Source organism: Cetorhinus maximus, chromosome 4 (genome assembly GCF_964194155.1).
Source record: "Cetorhinus maximus chromosome 4, sCetMax3.hap1.1, whole genome shotgun sequence".
NCBI lineage: Eukaryota > Metazoa > Chordata > Chondrichthyes > Lamniformes > Cetorhinidae > Cetorhinus > Cetorhinus maximus.
Genome location: NC_135882.1, coordinates 122,616,592 through 122,634,029, shown reverse-complemented (window position 1 = coordinate 122,634,029; position 17,438 = coordinate 122,616,592). Strand labels below are relative to the sequence as shown.

The following is a 17,438-nucleotide window of genomic DNA, read 5'->3' as shown; positions in this document are numbered from 1 at the left end:
GCCTTTATTTTTTTATTTTAACTGGGACAAAGTCTCAAAGCACCAAGGCAGCCCTTTTAAACAGCCCACCTCCGCACCCAGCAGCCCCTGTGGCTGCCTCCAAATTTCTTCCCAGATTGGCTGGCCTGACTCCAGCCCACACATGTCCCCCGGTAATGAATATCCCTCCTTTGCAGGCACTTTTTCCTAAGGCGGACAGGCTGAGCAGGGAATTTTCGCAACTCCAGCTATCCACCTTGAAGATGAAAATCTACACGATTGTGTTTTGGACATCCCACCAGCAAAAATTAGATCTGTTTGAAGGCAGATGCACTTTTACATGTGCAGCTGCCTCTGTGAACCACAGATGTACAAACTACAACCTGCCCATTGCCCACTCTGGTGAAAATGGTGGATACTGGGTTTGGGGATCAGACTTCGGAATTGAGGTTCAAGCTTCACATTGGCGAAGCTGGAGATCCCCTCCGTCCCTGCAAAAATTAAGACCTTGGTGTCCCAACTCCCACTTCTTCATCATCTCAGGTAGGAAAAGGTGGGTGGACAACATTGTGTCGAAGCAGAGCACATTTCAGAAGCCAGATTTGGTGATAAGCATTCAACTTCTGGCCTCCTCACCTAATTTTTCTCAGTGCATCATACAAGAATAGATATAACATGCAGATTTTCATAGGAAACTCTTGGCCATCCTATCTGGATATGGTTGGTGCTGCAGAGAAGGTAACTTGCTCTCCATTAGTAAAGATAGTTTGGTGCAAGTGTATTGTATCAGAGAATGACTTCACCGTGCAGATAATGTTGCTTTATCATTATGACATAACAAATAGAATTTGACTTTTACTTCTTTTGATATTTCCAGATACAAATGGTGCAAAAACAATTAGGTAACACTAGCCTATTATAATTTCTGTGGGCATCTATCAATTTTGGCATCCATGCTTGGGAGCATGTCACTGTGCGAAATGGCTTATGGCTGCAGGATTTCAATGCCTGCAGCAGCTTTAAGGGTTAGGCTGCATTCTCAAATGGGAATATGGAATAAAACTGGTCCCAAAGTTCATCAGGAATTATAGTGGAATCTAAAGAAAACCTTGCTTGTCTCTTTTTTCAAAAGTGTTTGATATGCCAATTAAAATTCACATTTGTATTTGCAACTCCATCTATGTTGGATGCCTGTTTTATATGAGGAATATTTAGAACCTGGTGTTGTTAAGGTGCTTGTGGCAGAAAATGAAGTGAATTCCATTACTAGCCCTGCGATATTAAATTGAAACAATCATCATAAATGTTGTGAGTCAGGTACAGGGCTACTTAGTGACATTTCAAAGATATTAGACAAAGACAATGTCTGTCATCCAATCATGGTTGATCTATGTTTTAACTCCATCGACCTTCATTGGTTCCATAACCCTTAACACCCTTGTCTAACATAAACTTATCCGCTTCAGTTTTATGATTTTTCAGTTGATCTAGCCTCAACAGATTTGGGAGCAGAGAGATCTAATTTATGTTAAGAAGTGCTTCCTGATGTGACCCCTGAATGGCTTAGCTCTATTTATAAGGCTATGCCTTGTTCTGAATTCCCCCACCAGAAGAAATATTTTCTCTCTTTCTACCCTATCAACTTCTTTAATCATTTTATAATCCCCAAATTAGATCTCACTTAATATTCTAGCCTCAAGGGAATAAAACCCTAGACTATACAATTAAGCAACAAGAATGGCCATTCTATGTTCCACCCTAAAGCATTCCAGTACCACTGGAAAATGGGTAAATAAATGGAAGAACATCCAGCTTAATAGTTTTATATTAATGAGACACAAATGCACGAATAATACTGTTATAGCAAAGATATTACTATATAGTATATTTCATTGACATTGTGGGGAGGTGATGGCATAGTGGTATTGTGGCTGGACTAGTAATCCAGAGATCCAGGGTAATTCTCTGGGTAGCTGGGTTCAAATCCTGCCATGGTTGAATTTGAATTCAATAAAAACCTGGAATTAAAAGTCTAATGATGACCATGCAACCATTTTTGACTGTCATAAAAACCCATCTGGCTCACTAATGCCCTTTAGGGAAGGAAACCTGCTGTCTTTACTTGGTCTGGCCTACATGTGACTCCAGACCCACAGCAATGTGGTTGACTCTTAAATGCCCTCTTATCAAACTGCTGTGAAGTCTCATGGCATCAGGTCAAACATGGGCAAGGAAACCTCCCACTGATTACCATGTACCACCCTCCCACAGCTGATGAATCAGTGCTCTTCCATGATGAACACCACTTGGAGGGAGCACTGAGACTGGAAAGGGTGCAGAATGTACCCTGGATCTCCAACAAGAGAGGATCTAACCATTGCCCCTTGATGTTCAGTGGCATTACCATCACTGAATCCCCACTATCAACATTGGGGGGGTTACCATTGACCATAAACTGAGCTGGACTAGCCATATAAATATTGTGGCTACAAGAGCAGGTCAGAGACTAGGAATCCTGTGATGAGTAACTCACCCCATGACTCTCCAAAGCCTGTCCACCATCTGCAAGGCACAAGTCTGGAGTGTGATGGAATACTCCCCACTTGCCTGGAAGAGTGCAGCTCCCACAACACTCAAGAAGCTTGACACCGTCCAGGACGAAGCAGCCCACTTGATTGGCACCACATCCACAAACATTCACTCTCTCCACCACCGACACACAGTAGCAGTGTGTACCGTCTATAAAATGCACTGCAGGAATTCACCAAGGCTCCTTAGGCAGCATTTTCCAAACCCACGACCATCTAGGAGGACAAGGGCAGCAGATGGGACCACCACCTGCAAGTTCCCCTTCAAGTCACTCACTATCCTGACTTGAAAATTTATCACTGTTGCTGGGTCAAAATCCTGGAACTCCCTTTCTAACAGCACTGTGGGTGCACTGACACCACATGGACTACAGCAGTTCAAAAAGGCAGCTCTCCACCACCTTCTCAAGGGCAACTAGGGATGGGCATTAAATGCTGGTCCAGTCAGAGAAGCCCACATCCCGTGAATGAATTTTTAAAAATTGACTATAAAAATAAGGAGCTGCAAATGTGCCTTTAAGTATATACAAAAAGATAGCCAGAAGTTAAACAGAATATCAATAACCCTAGACCCCAGTACTAGATGAAACCGTGTTATTGAACATTAACAGTATGGCTGGAACTTTAGGGTTTGCTATCATTTATGGTGTTTTGCTGCTAGGGATTTCAATTCCAATATATCCTGATGTGCTTGTACCCCCAATGCACTTTACTGCCCCCCCAAGCCTACTCCAGCTCATTTCTCATCATATTAACTTACCTTGTGGGTGCATCCTTCATCTTTGTCTAGGCAATTCCTCACATGTCCATCTGACAACCCATCACTGAAACTCATCCTCATTTTAATGCAATGCCACACCTACCCTCATGGTGACCCTTCACAAATGTTGTTCATCAATCTTCTCAGTACATTCCATCATTTTTACTCATAGATGTCTTCTCTCACTCCTTTCAGGAGAAGAAAGGACAGGATAAGGGAGACGCAGAGAACCAAAGGTAGCCCTCCAACCATCTCTATGCTGACTGTAACTGAGGAGGTGGCACTAGAGATAAGCCGACTCTCAGCATGCCTAGCCATTGGAGATGGATAGATACGACTCTCCCAATTATCTGGTGACAAAATTAAATATCAGACAGCCAAATGGCTTAGAGTACTCACTCATGTTGATTTGATGCCAGAATCTGGAATATAAAGCTAGTAATCTGGAACATAAAGCTAGTATCAGTACTAGTGATCATGAAACTATCATCAATTATCATAAAAACCTAACTGATTCACTAATGTCTTTTAGGGAAAGAAATTTGCCATCCTTACCTGGTCTGGCCTACATGTGACCCCAGATCCATAGCAATGTGATTGGCTCTTAACTGCCCTCTGAAATGGCTGAGCAAGCCACTCAGTTCAAGGCAATTGGGCAACAAATGCTGGTCTTGCCAGCGACACCCACATATCATGAAATATTTTTTAAAAGCCAGACGCCAGTGAAATATAACCATTTCCACAATGATGACTTAGCACCCTCTTACCTTGACAGTTCTAAAGCACTGATCCATCAAACACCCCCCATATGAGGTGGCATAGAAAGTGGACAAAAACGCCTCAGGGGAGGTCATTCACTTGAGGATGCACCATCACATGATTCAAAGCAGACCATCCATCAGCTCAGGTTTACATACATTGGTGGAACCAACAAGACAAGTAGTGGGCTGCCTCATGGTGCCTTAAACATCAAAAGAGCAAGAGCAGATGGTGGAGAATGGAGAAAGCATTGGAGGGGGCAAGATGCTCCAAACTCTGTTCAGCTGGATGCAGATGCTGAATCTGGGAAGGAGATGAGGGAGATAAAACTTGAGCAGTAGCAAAAACTGCATGAAGTTCTGTCAGATTTTCCAGCTCCACTGTACCCTCTTTTTTTATTATTCATTGCCCATTCTTAATTGCCATTTAAGAGTCAACCACAGTTCTGTGGGTATGGAGTCACATGTAGGCCAGACTAGGTAAGAACAACAGGTTTCCTTTCGGGATTTTACAACATCATTAGAGTTTTTAATTGAATTCAAATTACACCATCTACTATGGTGGGATTCAAACCCAAGCCCCCAGAACATTACCCTGGGTCCCTGGAAAACCAGTCCAGTGACAATACCACCACACCACCACCTCCCCGCTTGGAGAGAGATTGGAGGACTCCATCTCTAAAATGAGTGACAAGAGTCTTCACGATGATGTCTACATCTTGGAAAGAGTGGCCACCTGTATGAAGCATCACATGATGAGTGCATGCAGGTCCTCACCAATTGGGAGAGAATGCTACCTTAAAATAGGATTGACAAAACCATAGCCTTGACCCATCAGCAGCTCACTGATGTGCAACAAAGTGCTCTCCAGCACACTGCTAGCACAGCGGCCGGTCGGACAGTCCTGGGCGGAGCCCTTTCAGGCTCCAGTGAACATTGGACAAGAACATCTCAACAGTCAAGAGAGGGCTATGAGCATCCTATCTCTAGCTCTGCTGAAGCCTTAAGGCGGAATTGTCCCAGAATTGCCCTAAGTGCAGTAGTGGGCAGGAAAAAAGATGTTTTACCCGCCGGCTACAAAAGTGGGTTTCCATGCCATTTCATCCTCTTCCTGCCTCACTAACTATGCAGCCATGGGAAACACATCGTCTTGCTGGCGGGCAGCCGCCAATTTGCCCACCACGCCATTACCTTGCCGCTTCCTCACACAGGGCACCATACTTAAACTGCAGTCGTGCACACAGATCTCAATGCTTGCAGCCCAGGGCTGCTCCAGTGAAGACATGGCCCCAAAAGCCAAGAATATTGCAGCCCCCCCGATTCAGTGCCACATGCCTGGGGCACCTTCTGGATGCTGTGGAGGCCCGCTGCGGTGTCCTCTACCCATGCTCTGGCCGCAGGAGGCCCATCAGTCTCACCACTCTGGCTTGGGAGCCAGTGGCAGAGGTGGTCAGTGCCAATGCTGCACACAATGCTGCCATCCGATGTAGAAAATGGGTGAATGATCTCATCTGTGTTGCCAGGGTAAGCCAACCATCTCATCACTCTAAACTCACACACTCACAAGCCCATCACACATTCACTGGCATCTCACTCACTGCCAGCTCAAGGGACGTCACCGCTCACTCTCTTGCACACACCCTCACATCTCCATCTGGCCCCATCTCCTCTGGAGACTACCTCCTCAGCCCTCACCATCTCGTGGCCACTTGTACAGATCAACATGTGCCCCCACACACACCCTGGGATATCACCTTTCCCAGTACAGCCCTTGTCCTGCAGCCTCTTCCCTTGCCTGAGGCCACTTCTCCCCCTTCCTCAAGCAAGTCCTAGCCCTGTAGCTATTGAAAAGCCACCCCTGCCTTCTGGCTAGTCTGGTAGGTAGACACCTGCCTGTGGGCCCCCCTAAAAGTGATGAGGTCCTGCCTGCGAAGCCTGGCACTGATGAGTGCAAATGCTGCCAGAAGCAAGGTAGGCAAACAAACCTCAAAGTCCAGAGTGAAGAGCAGCATGCCAGGTGCACGGCGCTTATGTACAGTTGTGAAACACATTGGCGTGCAATCACGCCGATGTGCCCAGATGATCCAGTATGTGGGGATGATTCCAGCGAGCAGGGCATATAATGAGATGCTAAAGTATTGAAAGTAGGTTCCCAACATGCGGTGGCGGGAAACACAGCCCGCCATTGACGGGTCAGAAGGACAATCATTAGCTGGTTTCACAACAGCATAAAACTGATTTTTGGCCTTCTCACCATATTGTCCACTCACACCCACCATGACACCTGCCGCCAATGGGACTGGATGATTCCGCCTTTTGGGATTGCACCACCTCGGAGTAGTAGAAAAAGCAAGAATAAAAATTGAAGTTGCACAATAGAATGCCCATGGATTTTTAACACAATGTTAGATGTTAAGTTTCTGTTTAATTTTTCTGTCAGATTAACTTATTTGTTGAATCATATTCCTGTCTTGCATATTTTTGTCTGTTGGCTGGTAGTGGCCTTCTTGCTTGAGATGAACAGTAAGACAAGTGTTAAAGGCATGTAATGGGTATTTGTGACAGCGATGCTTTGTTGATTGTAAGTATGTTTTTTATTGGGGATGGTGGTGGTGGTGAGGGAGGTGCTGAAAGTGGGGCAAGTGGATTCAAAATTTGGCTGCAGGGTGGTTCACTGCTTCAGCTAACTGACGCATGCCAGTTTAGGACAACCAGACACCCCAGGCAACTTTATATGGTGCTGCTGGTGCTCCTGCCTCATCAAGTCTCTCCTCCTACTCTTTCTGATATTGTTCCTCTACTTCCTCATCTGGAGAAGCAGTGCACTCAGCACCTTCTTTCTTTTGGAGTTCCAGTTCACACTGTGTGCTATGATGTGCAACATTCAGCACATTACTGTGATTCTCAATACCCGGAATGCGTACTGATCTGTCTCCAGATCTGTTCGGGCACCGAAAGCACATTCTCATCAGCTTGATAATGCTCTTGTGGTCAGGTTGCTTCAATTCTATCATTCATGGATGTCATTATCTGGGCTCCTACTGGATGTCATCAGCCCTTTCCTCTAAGATGTGAGCCACTAACTCTGCTTTGCAGTGTGAGAGCTCAGGGATTCTTGACTGGCTGGGAATCTTGCATATGTGCATGATGATATATTTTCTGGCTGCACACGAGTTGCACATTGATGCAGTGGAAACCCTTTCACTTGACAAAGATTCCAGGGTGATCTGGGGGCACTTTGAAGCCAGGTGTGCACAGTCTGGGCCTGTGGGAAACCTGTGGGAAGCCAAGCGCCACTTATTCCAACTGGTCTCATTGGTTGCAAATTGCTCATAATCCCAGCCCTAGCAAACATAGCAGTGGTCACTTGCAAAATGCATTTGCAGGCAGCAGATTACAAAATTCTGCTTTGTATCATTAATGTTTACACATGTTAATGCTCCACCCAGTTTCTGCCAATTGGCCATGGGGTCACAAAGCACAGATCAGGCCTTTGATTAGGGTATTCAAGGCTGTTTTATATGAAGACCCATTCACTCGGAAATTGCAGCTGACAATTTGGCACCAGTGCACTTCTGGAGGGGTGATGGGGCTGGGGGGATGTATGGAAAATTGTGTCCTGCAATTGGTCTCCCAACGTGAATTTTGCATCCAAAAGACTATTTGATAGTGATGAATATCTCCCCCATTTCTATAGTATTTACATCTCCAGGAAGAAACACAGGTTGCAAGTCAAAATGCTGTTTACTTTTACTGAGTATCCTTAGCGTAGGTGAAACTATTTTATAACTTTCAGATTTAGGGTGTCGGCCGCCCTGAAAATCCGATGCTGGTGAACTTTAGAAAGCACAATTTCTGTTGCATTACACAGACAACATCTCCCTTAATTTGTATAATTATAACAAATATAGCTTTCTTGTATATTCATTAGATCTTTACACTCCACCAACTATGCAATTAGAATCAGTAATAGATTGAATTGCCACCTTTCATAACCATGTAATTTTATATATAAGGTATTACAGTGTTTTAAGCCCCAGTGGCTTGTTCTAAGAAAATCTAATTTCAGCTATGAGCTTGGCCCTTCAGTAACATGAGTCATTTGACAAGCTTTCATCTTCTATTAAAAAAGAATTGTGCATGATCAAAATGCCCACTCTCTTTATTGTATAGTCATGCACCTTGAGCAGCCTCTTCAAAAGATGACACCAATTGTCACCTGATCCAAACAGCAATAATAATCTGTGTGAAGCTGGTTGATGACTTGGACTTTCATTGTTTTATTACATGGTTGTGAGCAAGCTAATAGCCTTTGGCAGAACTCGGAAAGGAAAGGCCAGTGAACATCTATTGCCTTTGCAGCCTAAACTCCATTTGCCAGCTCATTGAATTCTGTTCATTGAAGTCTCGGCACAGAAATATAAATATTTTGCTTTGTTTTTGCCACTAGTGTTGCATTTCATTATTTATAATGCACTCACAATTAATACTTGAGGCCAAGCAATGTTTCTTTTGCTATTATTTGGAAAAAAAACTGCTTTGTCCATTTCTCAATACACTTTATAGCTAAGAAAACACATTGAAAAGGTTTTGAAACAGGGAAAATTATTTAAAATAATAATAATTTCGACACCTGACTGGGTCAGAAATAGGCTTGTTATCTTCATCTCAACATTGAAATGAAGCCTGTGTCCCTTTCTGGCAAATGCCAGGTCCACCTAAAAATAAAGCCCCAACCAATTTAATGCTAATAACCCAAATGCCTATGAACATTATGTGCAACCCTCTGTGCTACTAAATTTGCATATTGTAATACTTGTTTCAAAATTTACAATGTTGAATTTAAAGCTTGCTCCATTATCATTTGATCTTCTGTCAGCTAGAAATGTGTTCAATTCCATTACTTCTGATTCAGTCCCCCAATTAGCCAATGGATTTGAGATACAATTAAGGAAACAGAAAACAGAAGGGCCAATTGCGCAAAGCTTCGCTTTTATCAAGAGTCCTACTAACAATGCAGAGAAGTTATAAACGGCTGAGCGGATTTTATGGCAACAGTATTTGGGAACTCAAACGTGTATTATTGGTAAGCACACAGACTTATACTATCCACCATGCACTGACCTTCAGATAACATTCAGAATAGTTAGTGATGACTCATTCCAAGAGCAGTGAATTTTAGCACAGTACTAAGCTTTTCTCATACTTCATCACCCTAATAATCAGACCAGTAAGATTAGCCAGTGTGCAATGCATGCATGTTTAAAGCTAACGACAGATACAGTGTTTGCAAGAAACAATGCCTGAATATTTCTTTCATTTGGGTAAAAAGCTATTAAGTCAGCAGAACATGGAACTTCATCAGGTGAGTTCCCAGGGTATTGTGAGTATCAGGACTTGTCAAATCAACTTCACGGGGCAGGATTTTTCAGTCGGCATGAGGGGACGGGCCCGACATGCTGATGCGTAAAATGACACGCAATGATCTTGGGCGTGCGTCCCGACGTCGTCGCGCTGTGTTGCAATGTTTTGTTCGGCGGGCCTGCGCTGGAGTCGGTTGCGCGCCCGCCGATATGTAAACAGCCTTTTAAGTCCATTAAGGAAGTAATTAATGTAATTGTTAACGCTGCCTGTCCAACCTTAAGGTTGGGGGGCAGGAGAAAAGGCCAAGCGGCCTTCACGATTTTAAGGAAGCCTCATCCATGAGCGGGATGTGGTTTCCTAAAGCTTTCATTAATTAAATAAATAATGTTTCCGAAATATCAAAACATGTCCCATCTCATGTGACACAATCACATGAGGGGACATGTTTAATTAAATTTTTACTGCATTTATTTAATAATTTCAAAAGCCCTTCAATCTCCCTGAGGCACGGAGCTGCCTCAGGGAGATTGAAGCACTCTTTCACGCGCATGCACGAAAGAGCATTGGCCCTGACTTTCCCTCCTCCCCCTGCCTGCACAGGTAGCGCTGAGCGCTATGGCTCGCATCTTATGCTGGGCAGGTGTTAATTGGCCAGCCTGCGCAAAATGGCGGTGCAGAGTCGATTGCAGGCAGCGATCAGCTCCGCAACCACCCCCACCCGCTCCCGCCGAGCCCGTCCGGGAAACTGAAAAATTCTGGCCTTGGGGTTTAATTCAATTAATGTTCTGAGACTAAACAGGGATAGGAGAGAGGATAAGGATAGGAGATCAGAAATTCCCCAAGCAGGGAAACTGGGGAGAGGAAATGAGAAGGGAAAAAGAAACATAGAGGTGGATAGGGAGGAGGAAGAGAGAGAGAGGGGTAACAGGGGACGGGGACAAAAAATCAAAAGCAGGAAAACTATCTCAGCAGCAAGAGCCTTCAATACCAGAGAATTAACTTTGTTCCCCAGTTAACGGAGATAGCTGAGAATCAATACCACAGCAACAACAACCTCTATTTATATAGTGCCTTTAACATAACAAAATGTCCCAAGGCACTTCACAGGAGTATTATAAAACAAAATATGACAGTGAGCCACATGAGGAGATACAAGCTTGGTCCAAGAGTTAGGTTTTAAGGAGCTTCTTAAAGGATGAAAGCAAGGTGGAAAGTGTAGGGAGGATATTCCAGGGTTTGAGGCCTAGACAACTGAAAGTGTGGCCATGAAAAGTAGAGTGGTTAAAATCAGGGATGCCAAAGGAGCCAGAATTAGAGGCGCACAGATATCTTGGAGGGTTGTGGTGCTGGAGGAGATTAAAGAGCTGGGGAGGGGAGAGGCCATGGACGGAAGGACATCTCTTCCTGGTGTTCCCGAGCTTGCCTTTGCAGCTCCAGCAATTGTGACACGACCGAGTCCAGAGGCTCATCATCTGACTCGGACTCAGCAAATTTCTGGCCTCCAGCAGTCCTCCAAATGCCGGTGACCTGGGAAGCCCCGTGCCTCCGCCGGCTTTGGATCAGACAGTGAGACGTGCTTACCAGATTGTGATCCCGTGTCTATTCTAAAGCTAGGTCCCGCTGAGGTGTGTGTCTCTGCGCTGGTGGAGGGTGTGGGTGAGTGCTGTGATGGAACTTTGAGGAGGGTGTCTCCAGGTTCCCCTTCAGAGGTTTCTTCAGTGCTTGATTGGAGGCCCTGGGTCATGGACTCTGTCAACAGTTTGGCAGATGTGCCTGCAAAATCAAGGGGAGATAATTAGTGCATGGCAGTAGCCTGTGAAACAGGACACATCACTCACGGCATGGTTGTCTGATGGATGTTGCACTGCTGGACCCTCACTTGGTAGAGCAGCGCCGACCTCACCATCAACACAGGACCGGTCCAGATTCTCACTGTCAACTGAATGGCTCTCTTTTCAAAGTCCGTGAGGACCTTGATTTCGGGTATTCTGCCACCGGTGTGCAACCTATCTCTCTTGTTGTGTGCCAGCTTGTTCTGCATGGATAATGATGGAGACAGTGTAAGCAGGACCTCTGCTGGACTAGATGATAAATGTGCCTGGCATGTGTGGGTGGTGAGTGGTCCCATGGATGGGCTGATGACAATGAAGGTGTGTGTGAGAGAGTGAATAGTGATGTCCCTTGGACTGGCAGTGAGTGAGGACCCTGTGGATGTGTACTGTGTTTGTGAGTGCGTGAGTTGAGAGTGATAAAGAGAGTGACTCACCCTGGTGAAACGGAAGAGATCGTTCATCCTCTTGTGGCACTGGGTGGCTGTCCTCTTCTGAAGTGTGTTGGCACTGACCCATGCAGCCTCCACCTCCCAAGCTGATTGGTCATGTTGCTGCCCATCCTGTGGCCAGAGCGGGGGTACAGGAAATTCCGGCGGGCCTCCACAGCAACCAGATGTCACTTAAGGGACCTGTCATTAAACTGGGGGACTGTGGTCTTTTTTCCTTTGTTGGCCAAGTCTCCTGGGCAGCTATGGTGAGAGCTGGTAGCGATAAGTAGTGTGCTGGCGGCCGGCATGATGCAACAGCGGAGTGATGGTGGGAGGGCAAATGAGAGTCCACCTGCCATGGAAATGGTGTGTTTCCCGGGAATGCATAAATAATGAGGCGGGTTTGGGATGATACGGCATGAAAACCCACCATCGCAGCCGGCGAGTCACTTTACCCACCTGCTACTGCACTTAAGAGCAGATCTGGGAAAATTCCACCCCACTTCTGCAGTACTGTGTACAGTTTTAGTCTCTTTATTTGAAAAATGATATAATTGAATTAGAAGCAGTTCAGAAAAGGTTAATTCGACTCATTCCTGGGATGAAGGGCTTATCTTATGGGGAAAGGTTGAACAGGTTGGGCCAATACCCTTTGGAGTTTAGAAGAATGAATGATCTTATTGAAACATACAAGATCCTGAGGCGACTTGACAGGCTGGATACTGAGAGGATGTTTCCTCTTATGGGGGAGACTAGAACTAGGTGACACAGTTTAAGAATAAGGGGTCTCCCTTTTAAGACTGAGATGAGGAGAATTTTTTTTCTCTCAGAGGGTCATTAGTCCGTGGAATTCTTTTCCCCAGAAAGGGGTGAAGGCAGGGTCATTGAATTTATTTAAGGCTGAGTTAGATAGAGTTTTTATAGATAAGGGAGTCAGAGTTATGGGGAGCAGACAGGAAAGTGGAGTTGAGACCACAAACAGATCAGCAATGATCTTATTGAATGGTGGAGCAGGCTCATAGGGCCGAATGGCCTACTCTTGCTCCTAAGGCCTATGTTCCTATGTAACGTAATTAATATTCCAAATTATCTTAATTCTGATACTACCATGCCACCCTGGCCATATATGACATAAGATTTTGCATTTAGAAGTCTATTTTACCCTATTTCATAAAATCGATTTTAAAAAAAACGTAAAGCATGCAGCTCTACTCACTTTCTTTGTTTTGTCCATTGCCTTTAATATAGAAATATTCAAATCCTCCAGCGCTGCCAGTACATTCTCATATTCTCCTAAATGTTGAGAAAAGTACTCTGAAAAGGATAGAAAATGTTTTCATTTAGACAACGAGCCAACACAGCACTGTAACTGTTCCAAGCTTCACCTGTGTACAAAAGCCATTTGTCTCAGTTCTGTTTCCATTGTAAATTACTTTACAGACAGCAGAACACTTCTACCTCAAAATAAACTGCTGCTGTTACTTATTTGAATTATTTATATAAAAGTGTGAAAATGAAGTGGAAGGACAGCATTGTGTCAATCAATTTCTTTATTTTTAAGATTCAGCAGCTATAAATGAAACCTTTCATTTTTCTGAATGTGGCAGAATAAAAAGAATTCTATTCCACACCCATTCCGAATGTAATATATTCTAACCCTGTGCTTTCAGCAGTGGCAGAGAAATTGGCGACAATTTCAATCTGGGGAAAGTATCATTAATATAGTTTACTAGGTGCCGCTGTTACAAAAATAATATAAGAAAACATGGAAAGGCATTTAGCTGAACAAACTATTGCTTCCAGGGAATACAAATAATCCTCTCAACCATGAACTCAACACAATCTCATTTAATTCCTGAGGAAAAGCTTCTTCCTGCCCTGCCTAAAGGTAAATTAGGCAATTCTATAGTTATCTCAATTACTTTTCATCCAGGAGAGTAAATTATTGCTGTTATCTATAATTCACTCACTTCTCCATGGGCAGAATTTTCTGCCTGTGCGGGCGGGCGGAGGAGGGGCAGCCGTGGGCGGGCGAAGACCTGATCGGCGTCTGCGATCGGGTCCGTGCTGCCATTTTGCACGGGTGGGCCAATTAAGGCCCTGCCAGTGCATTTCCAATTCCTGTGAATAGCAGGAGCGTGCGGGCTGCAGCGGGCGTGCACAGACCGCCGGATCCAATGGCGACCCGGCAGTCTGTTTAAAGGAAGGCCTGGCAGTCTCCTGTAGGTTGCTCACAGTGCCCTTGTCGAGCTCACACCACAGGGGGTCTGCCACAGGAGCAGGGCAGGCTGCAGGGTCTGCCACAGGAGCAGGGCAGGCTGCAGAGTCTGCCACAGGAGCAGGGCAGGCTGCAGGGTCTGCCAGCGGCGAGCCAATGTGCCCCTCGCTTTTCTGATGATTGCCTTGCTGCCCTCCTCGAGGAGGCGGCAGCACGGCAGGAGGTGTTGGTCCCCCAGGAAAGGAGGAGGAGGCCCCCCCACATGACCAAACGTGCCTTGGAGGAGGTAGTGGAGGTGGTGAGCTCCCGCGACGTGGTGCGGCGCACCTGGATCCAGTGCCCCAAGCGCTTCAACGATTTGTTGTGCTCTGGAAGGGTGAGTGCCATGTTGGCATTGGGCATTTAACCCAGCAGGTAGCCTTAGCCTTTGAGGAACCCCCACCCCGCACCCCGCCCCCCGCCCAAGTATTACTGTAATGACTGCATTGAATCATGTCTGAGTGGTTCTGGAGGAGATGAGTTCTCCCCCGCACCATGTGTTGCTCTTAGTTGCACATGACTAGTCTGGGGGCAACCTGCAGGAGATGCAGCTAGGCGCATACTCAGAACTCCAACACATGTCCTATTCACGGTGATGAGATTGTGGAAGGGGGGCCTCAAGGTGTTATGGCCAAGAGCGATCTGCTGCCCTCGACGCTGCACATAGTTGCACCTCCTTGTTATGGGAGCAAAGACTGTGTGTTTCCTAAAGTGATAGATGCAGAATGTGTCCAAGGTGGCCGTTGTGGGGGGATTGGGAGCAGGCGTACTACCTTTGTGTGACTGAACAGCAGTAGTGGGGAGACGAAGCACTGGAGGCCTGATATGAGCCACTATGGTTGGGGTGTGGCGTGCACGTGCAGAGTCCATGTGCAAATTGCCTCAATTGAATGGTATTCTCTGTTTCAGGAGAAGAATGCTCATAATGCGTCTGAGTATTCCGAGGACTGGAGGCGGCCAGGCCCAGCTCATGATGTTAAGCCGCTTCGAACGGGAGGCCCTGGAGCTTGAGAAGTGCCATGCACCCAGGTCAACTAGTGTTGGTGAGGCTGGGGTGGAACAGCCAGGTATTTGAGGCCAACAGTGACATCCGCTCTGTCTTCCCACCATCCACAGCACTGATGATTGTTTGATTCACTATTGTTGTAACATTGCTCATTCACAGACTGATAGAGTCAGAGCTGTGGGTCATAGACAAAGGTCCTTCGGCCCTTCGAAGATGCGCATGTCAAGCACCTTCCAAAGTCACCTTATCCCATTTCCCACCACTATCGCCATGGCCTTGTATGCCATGGCATCGCAACTGCACATCCAAATACTTATTACATGTTAGGAGGGTTTCTGCCTCCACACCCTTTCAGGCAGTGCGTCCCATTTTCCCAACACACTCTGTGTGCAAAAGTTGTTCATCACATCAGCTCTCAACCTCATGCCCCTTACCTTAAATCTATGCCACCAGGTTACTCATCCCTCCACCAAGGGGAAAGTTCCTCTCTGTCAGCCCTATCTGTGCCCCTCCTAATGTTATAAACTTCAATAATGTCACTCCTCAATATCCTCTGCTCCAGGGGAAATAACCCCAGTCTATGCTATGTCTCCTCATAAGCCAAACTCTCCAGCCCAGCCAGCATCCTGGTCAATGACCTCTGCACTCTCTCCACTCTAATCACATCCCTCCTGTGAAGCACATTTCACAACCGCTCGCAGAACTATAGCTGTGGCCTAGGCAGTGTTTTCTGCACATGCAACATGGCCTCCCTGTTCCGATATTCTATTTCTTGGCTAATAAAGGCAAGTATGGTATTTACTTTCTTAAGCACCTTATATACCTGTCCCGCTACCTTAACGGGCCTGCCGACATGCACAGCAAGGCCCCTCTGAACCTCCTTACTTTCCACGGTCCTACCATTCCTCGTGTATTCCCGTACCTTGTTTCTCCTGCCCAAGTTCATCACCTCACACTTATCCACATAACATTCCATTTGGCATTCCTTAGGCCATCCGACCAGCCTGTCTATATCCGCGGTAACGTAAGGGTATCCTCCTGACTATTTGCCACCTCATTAATATTCATGTCCATAGGTTCTGGAAGGTTGGGCGCAGAATGAGCTGGGGGAAAGGGATGAAGTGTGTCACCGTGTGCACACTAACTGGTCTATTGTCCTTGTTGTTAATCTCAGCATCATCAGAGCCTGTGCGCCAGGAGCAATTCCAGATGCCCCCTCTCATACCTAAGGGTCCTCAAGTGTCACCTGCGTCACACCATTTCTGCGAGACAGGCACCAGTGCAGATACTAGCACATTGGTGGGCATTGCAACATCGGCTAGTGTACCTGGGCACAGTGGGGAGGGCACTTCATAATCGCTGGAGGAGCTGGCAGAGACAGAGAGTGCCAATGGCACCAGCAGTCGGAGGACTGAAGGGGACCAAGCACATGCTCAGTTGGTGCGTGATGATGTGCCTCTGGAGTCGTCCGCGATGCAGCAGCTGCAGGAAATGCGGCCTGGTGTGCGGGAGGATCTTGGCGTGTTACATGAGACTATGCTTCACTTGGTGTCTGTGGTGGAGCATCAGTGATGCAATAAGCCTCATGGCAGAGCATCATGCTTCCTCCATGGAGAGAGTGGCGACTCTCATGGAGAGGGGCCTCCAGGAGAACAGTCAGGTCCTCCTGGGGTTACACTCATACCTGCAAGCCCTCACAGCGCCAGCGGTCATAGCTGGTCATTGCCAATGTGGGAGATGGTGTGGGCTTCAAGCTTCCCAGCTTGTTGCCCATCCATCGACAGTGAGCAGGGAGGTCCGGGGCGGCCTCACGTTGGCGAAGCAGCTGCCTGTCGTATCTGCGGGCTCCTCTCACGGTGCTCTGGATGAGGGCAACAGCTGCTCCACCCCTTTCCCAGTGAATGCTTCATCGATTGAGGCCGCGACAACTGGGGAAACGCCAGCTGTGGAACTGACAAATCCCTCCCAGGTGGGCCCAGCACAGGCTCCATGGGCCAGAGGACGACCGCCAAGGTCGGAGGCCAACAGGACGGCAGAGTCAGCAGGCTGTCTAAGATGCCACTCCGAGCAATTGGGTGACACCAAGACGTAGCACCCGGAAACGTAACCCTAAGGCATCTTAGGCACACCATGGGTTTCTCACTGGTGCTTTGGCCCCAGATTAGGGACTTACAGACTGCTTGAATAATGTTTTGTTTTGACTTTGTGAGAACTACTGATGCTGAAAATTAGAACCAGATGTGTTACCATGGCTGAGGGTGGCTCCTTTGTTCTGCATTTGTATGTTTTACATACATGTCATGAGTGTTTGAATGGACATTGAAGTTAATGTCCAATGCCCTTAGTTGCAGCTGATGACCTGGCAGATTTAGCACTTAAGTGCCAAGTATGGAAGCGCCAGGCAAGGCTGGTCCTCCTGATCCATTTGTGTGGAGCTGGCTGAAGGTTTGTTGGATTTAAGTCTCC

The 17,438-nt window shown here is 46.5% G+C and overlaps 1 protein-coding gene across 1 annotated transcript in view; it reads right to left on the bottom strand.

The window, feature by feature from the left end:
* The window catches only part of necab1 (N-terminal EF-hand calcium binding protein 1), a 326,564-nt gene that overhangs the window by 188,863 nt on the left and 120,263 nt on the right, over nucleotides 1-17,438 (bottom strand). The window contains exon 5 of the mRNA XM_078541237.1: nucleotides 12,926-13,023. Coding sequence (XP_078397363.1) covers nucleotides 12,926-13,023 — 98 coding nt within the window. The remainder of the gene's footprint in view (nucleotides 1-12,925; nucleotides 13,024-17,438) is intronic.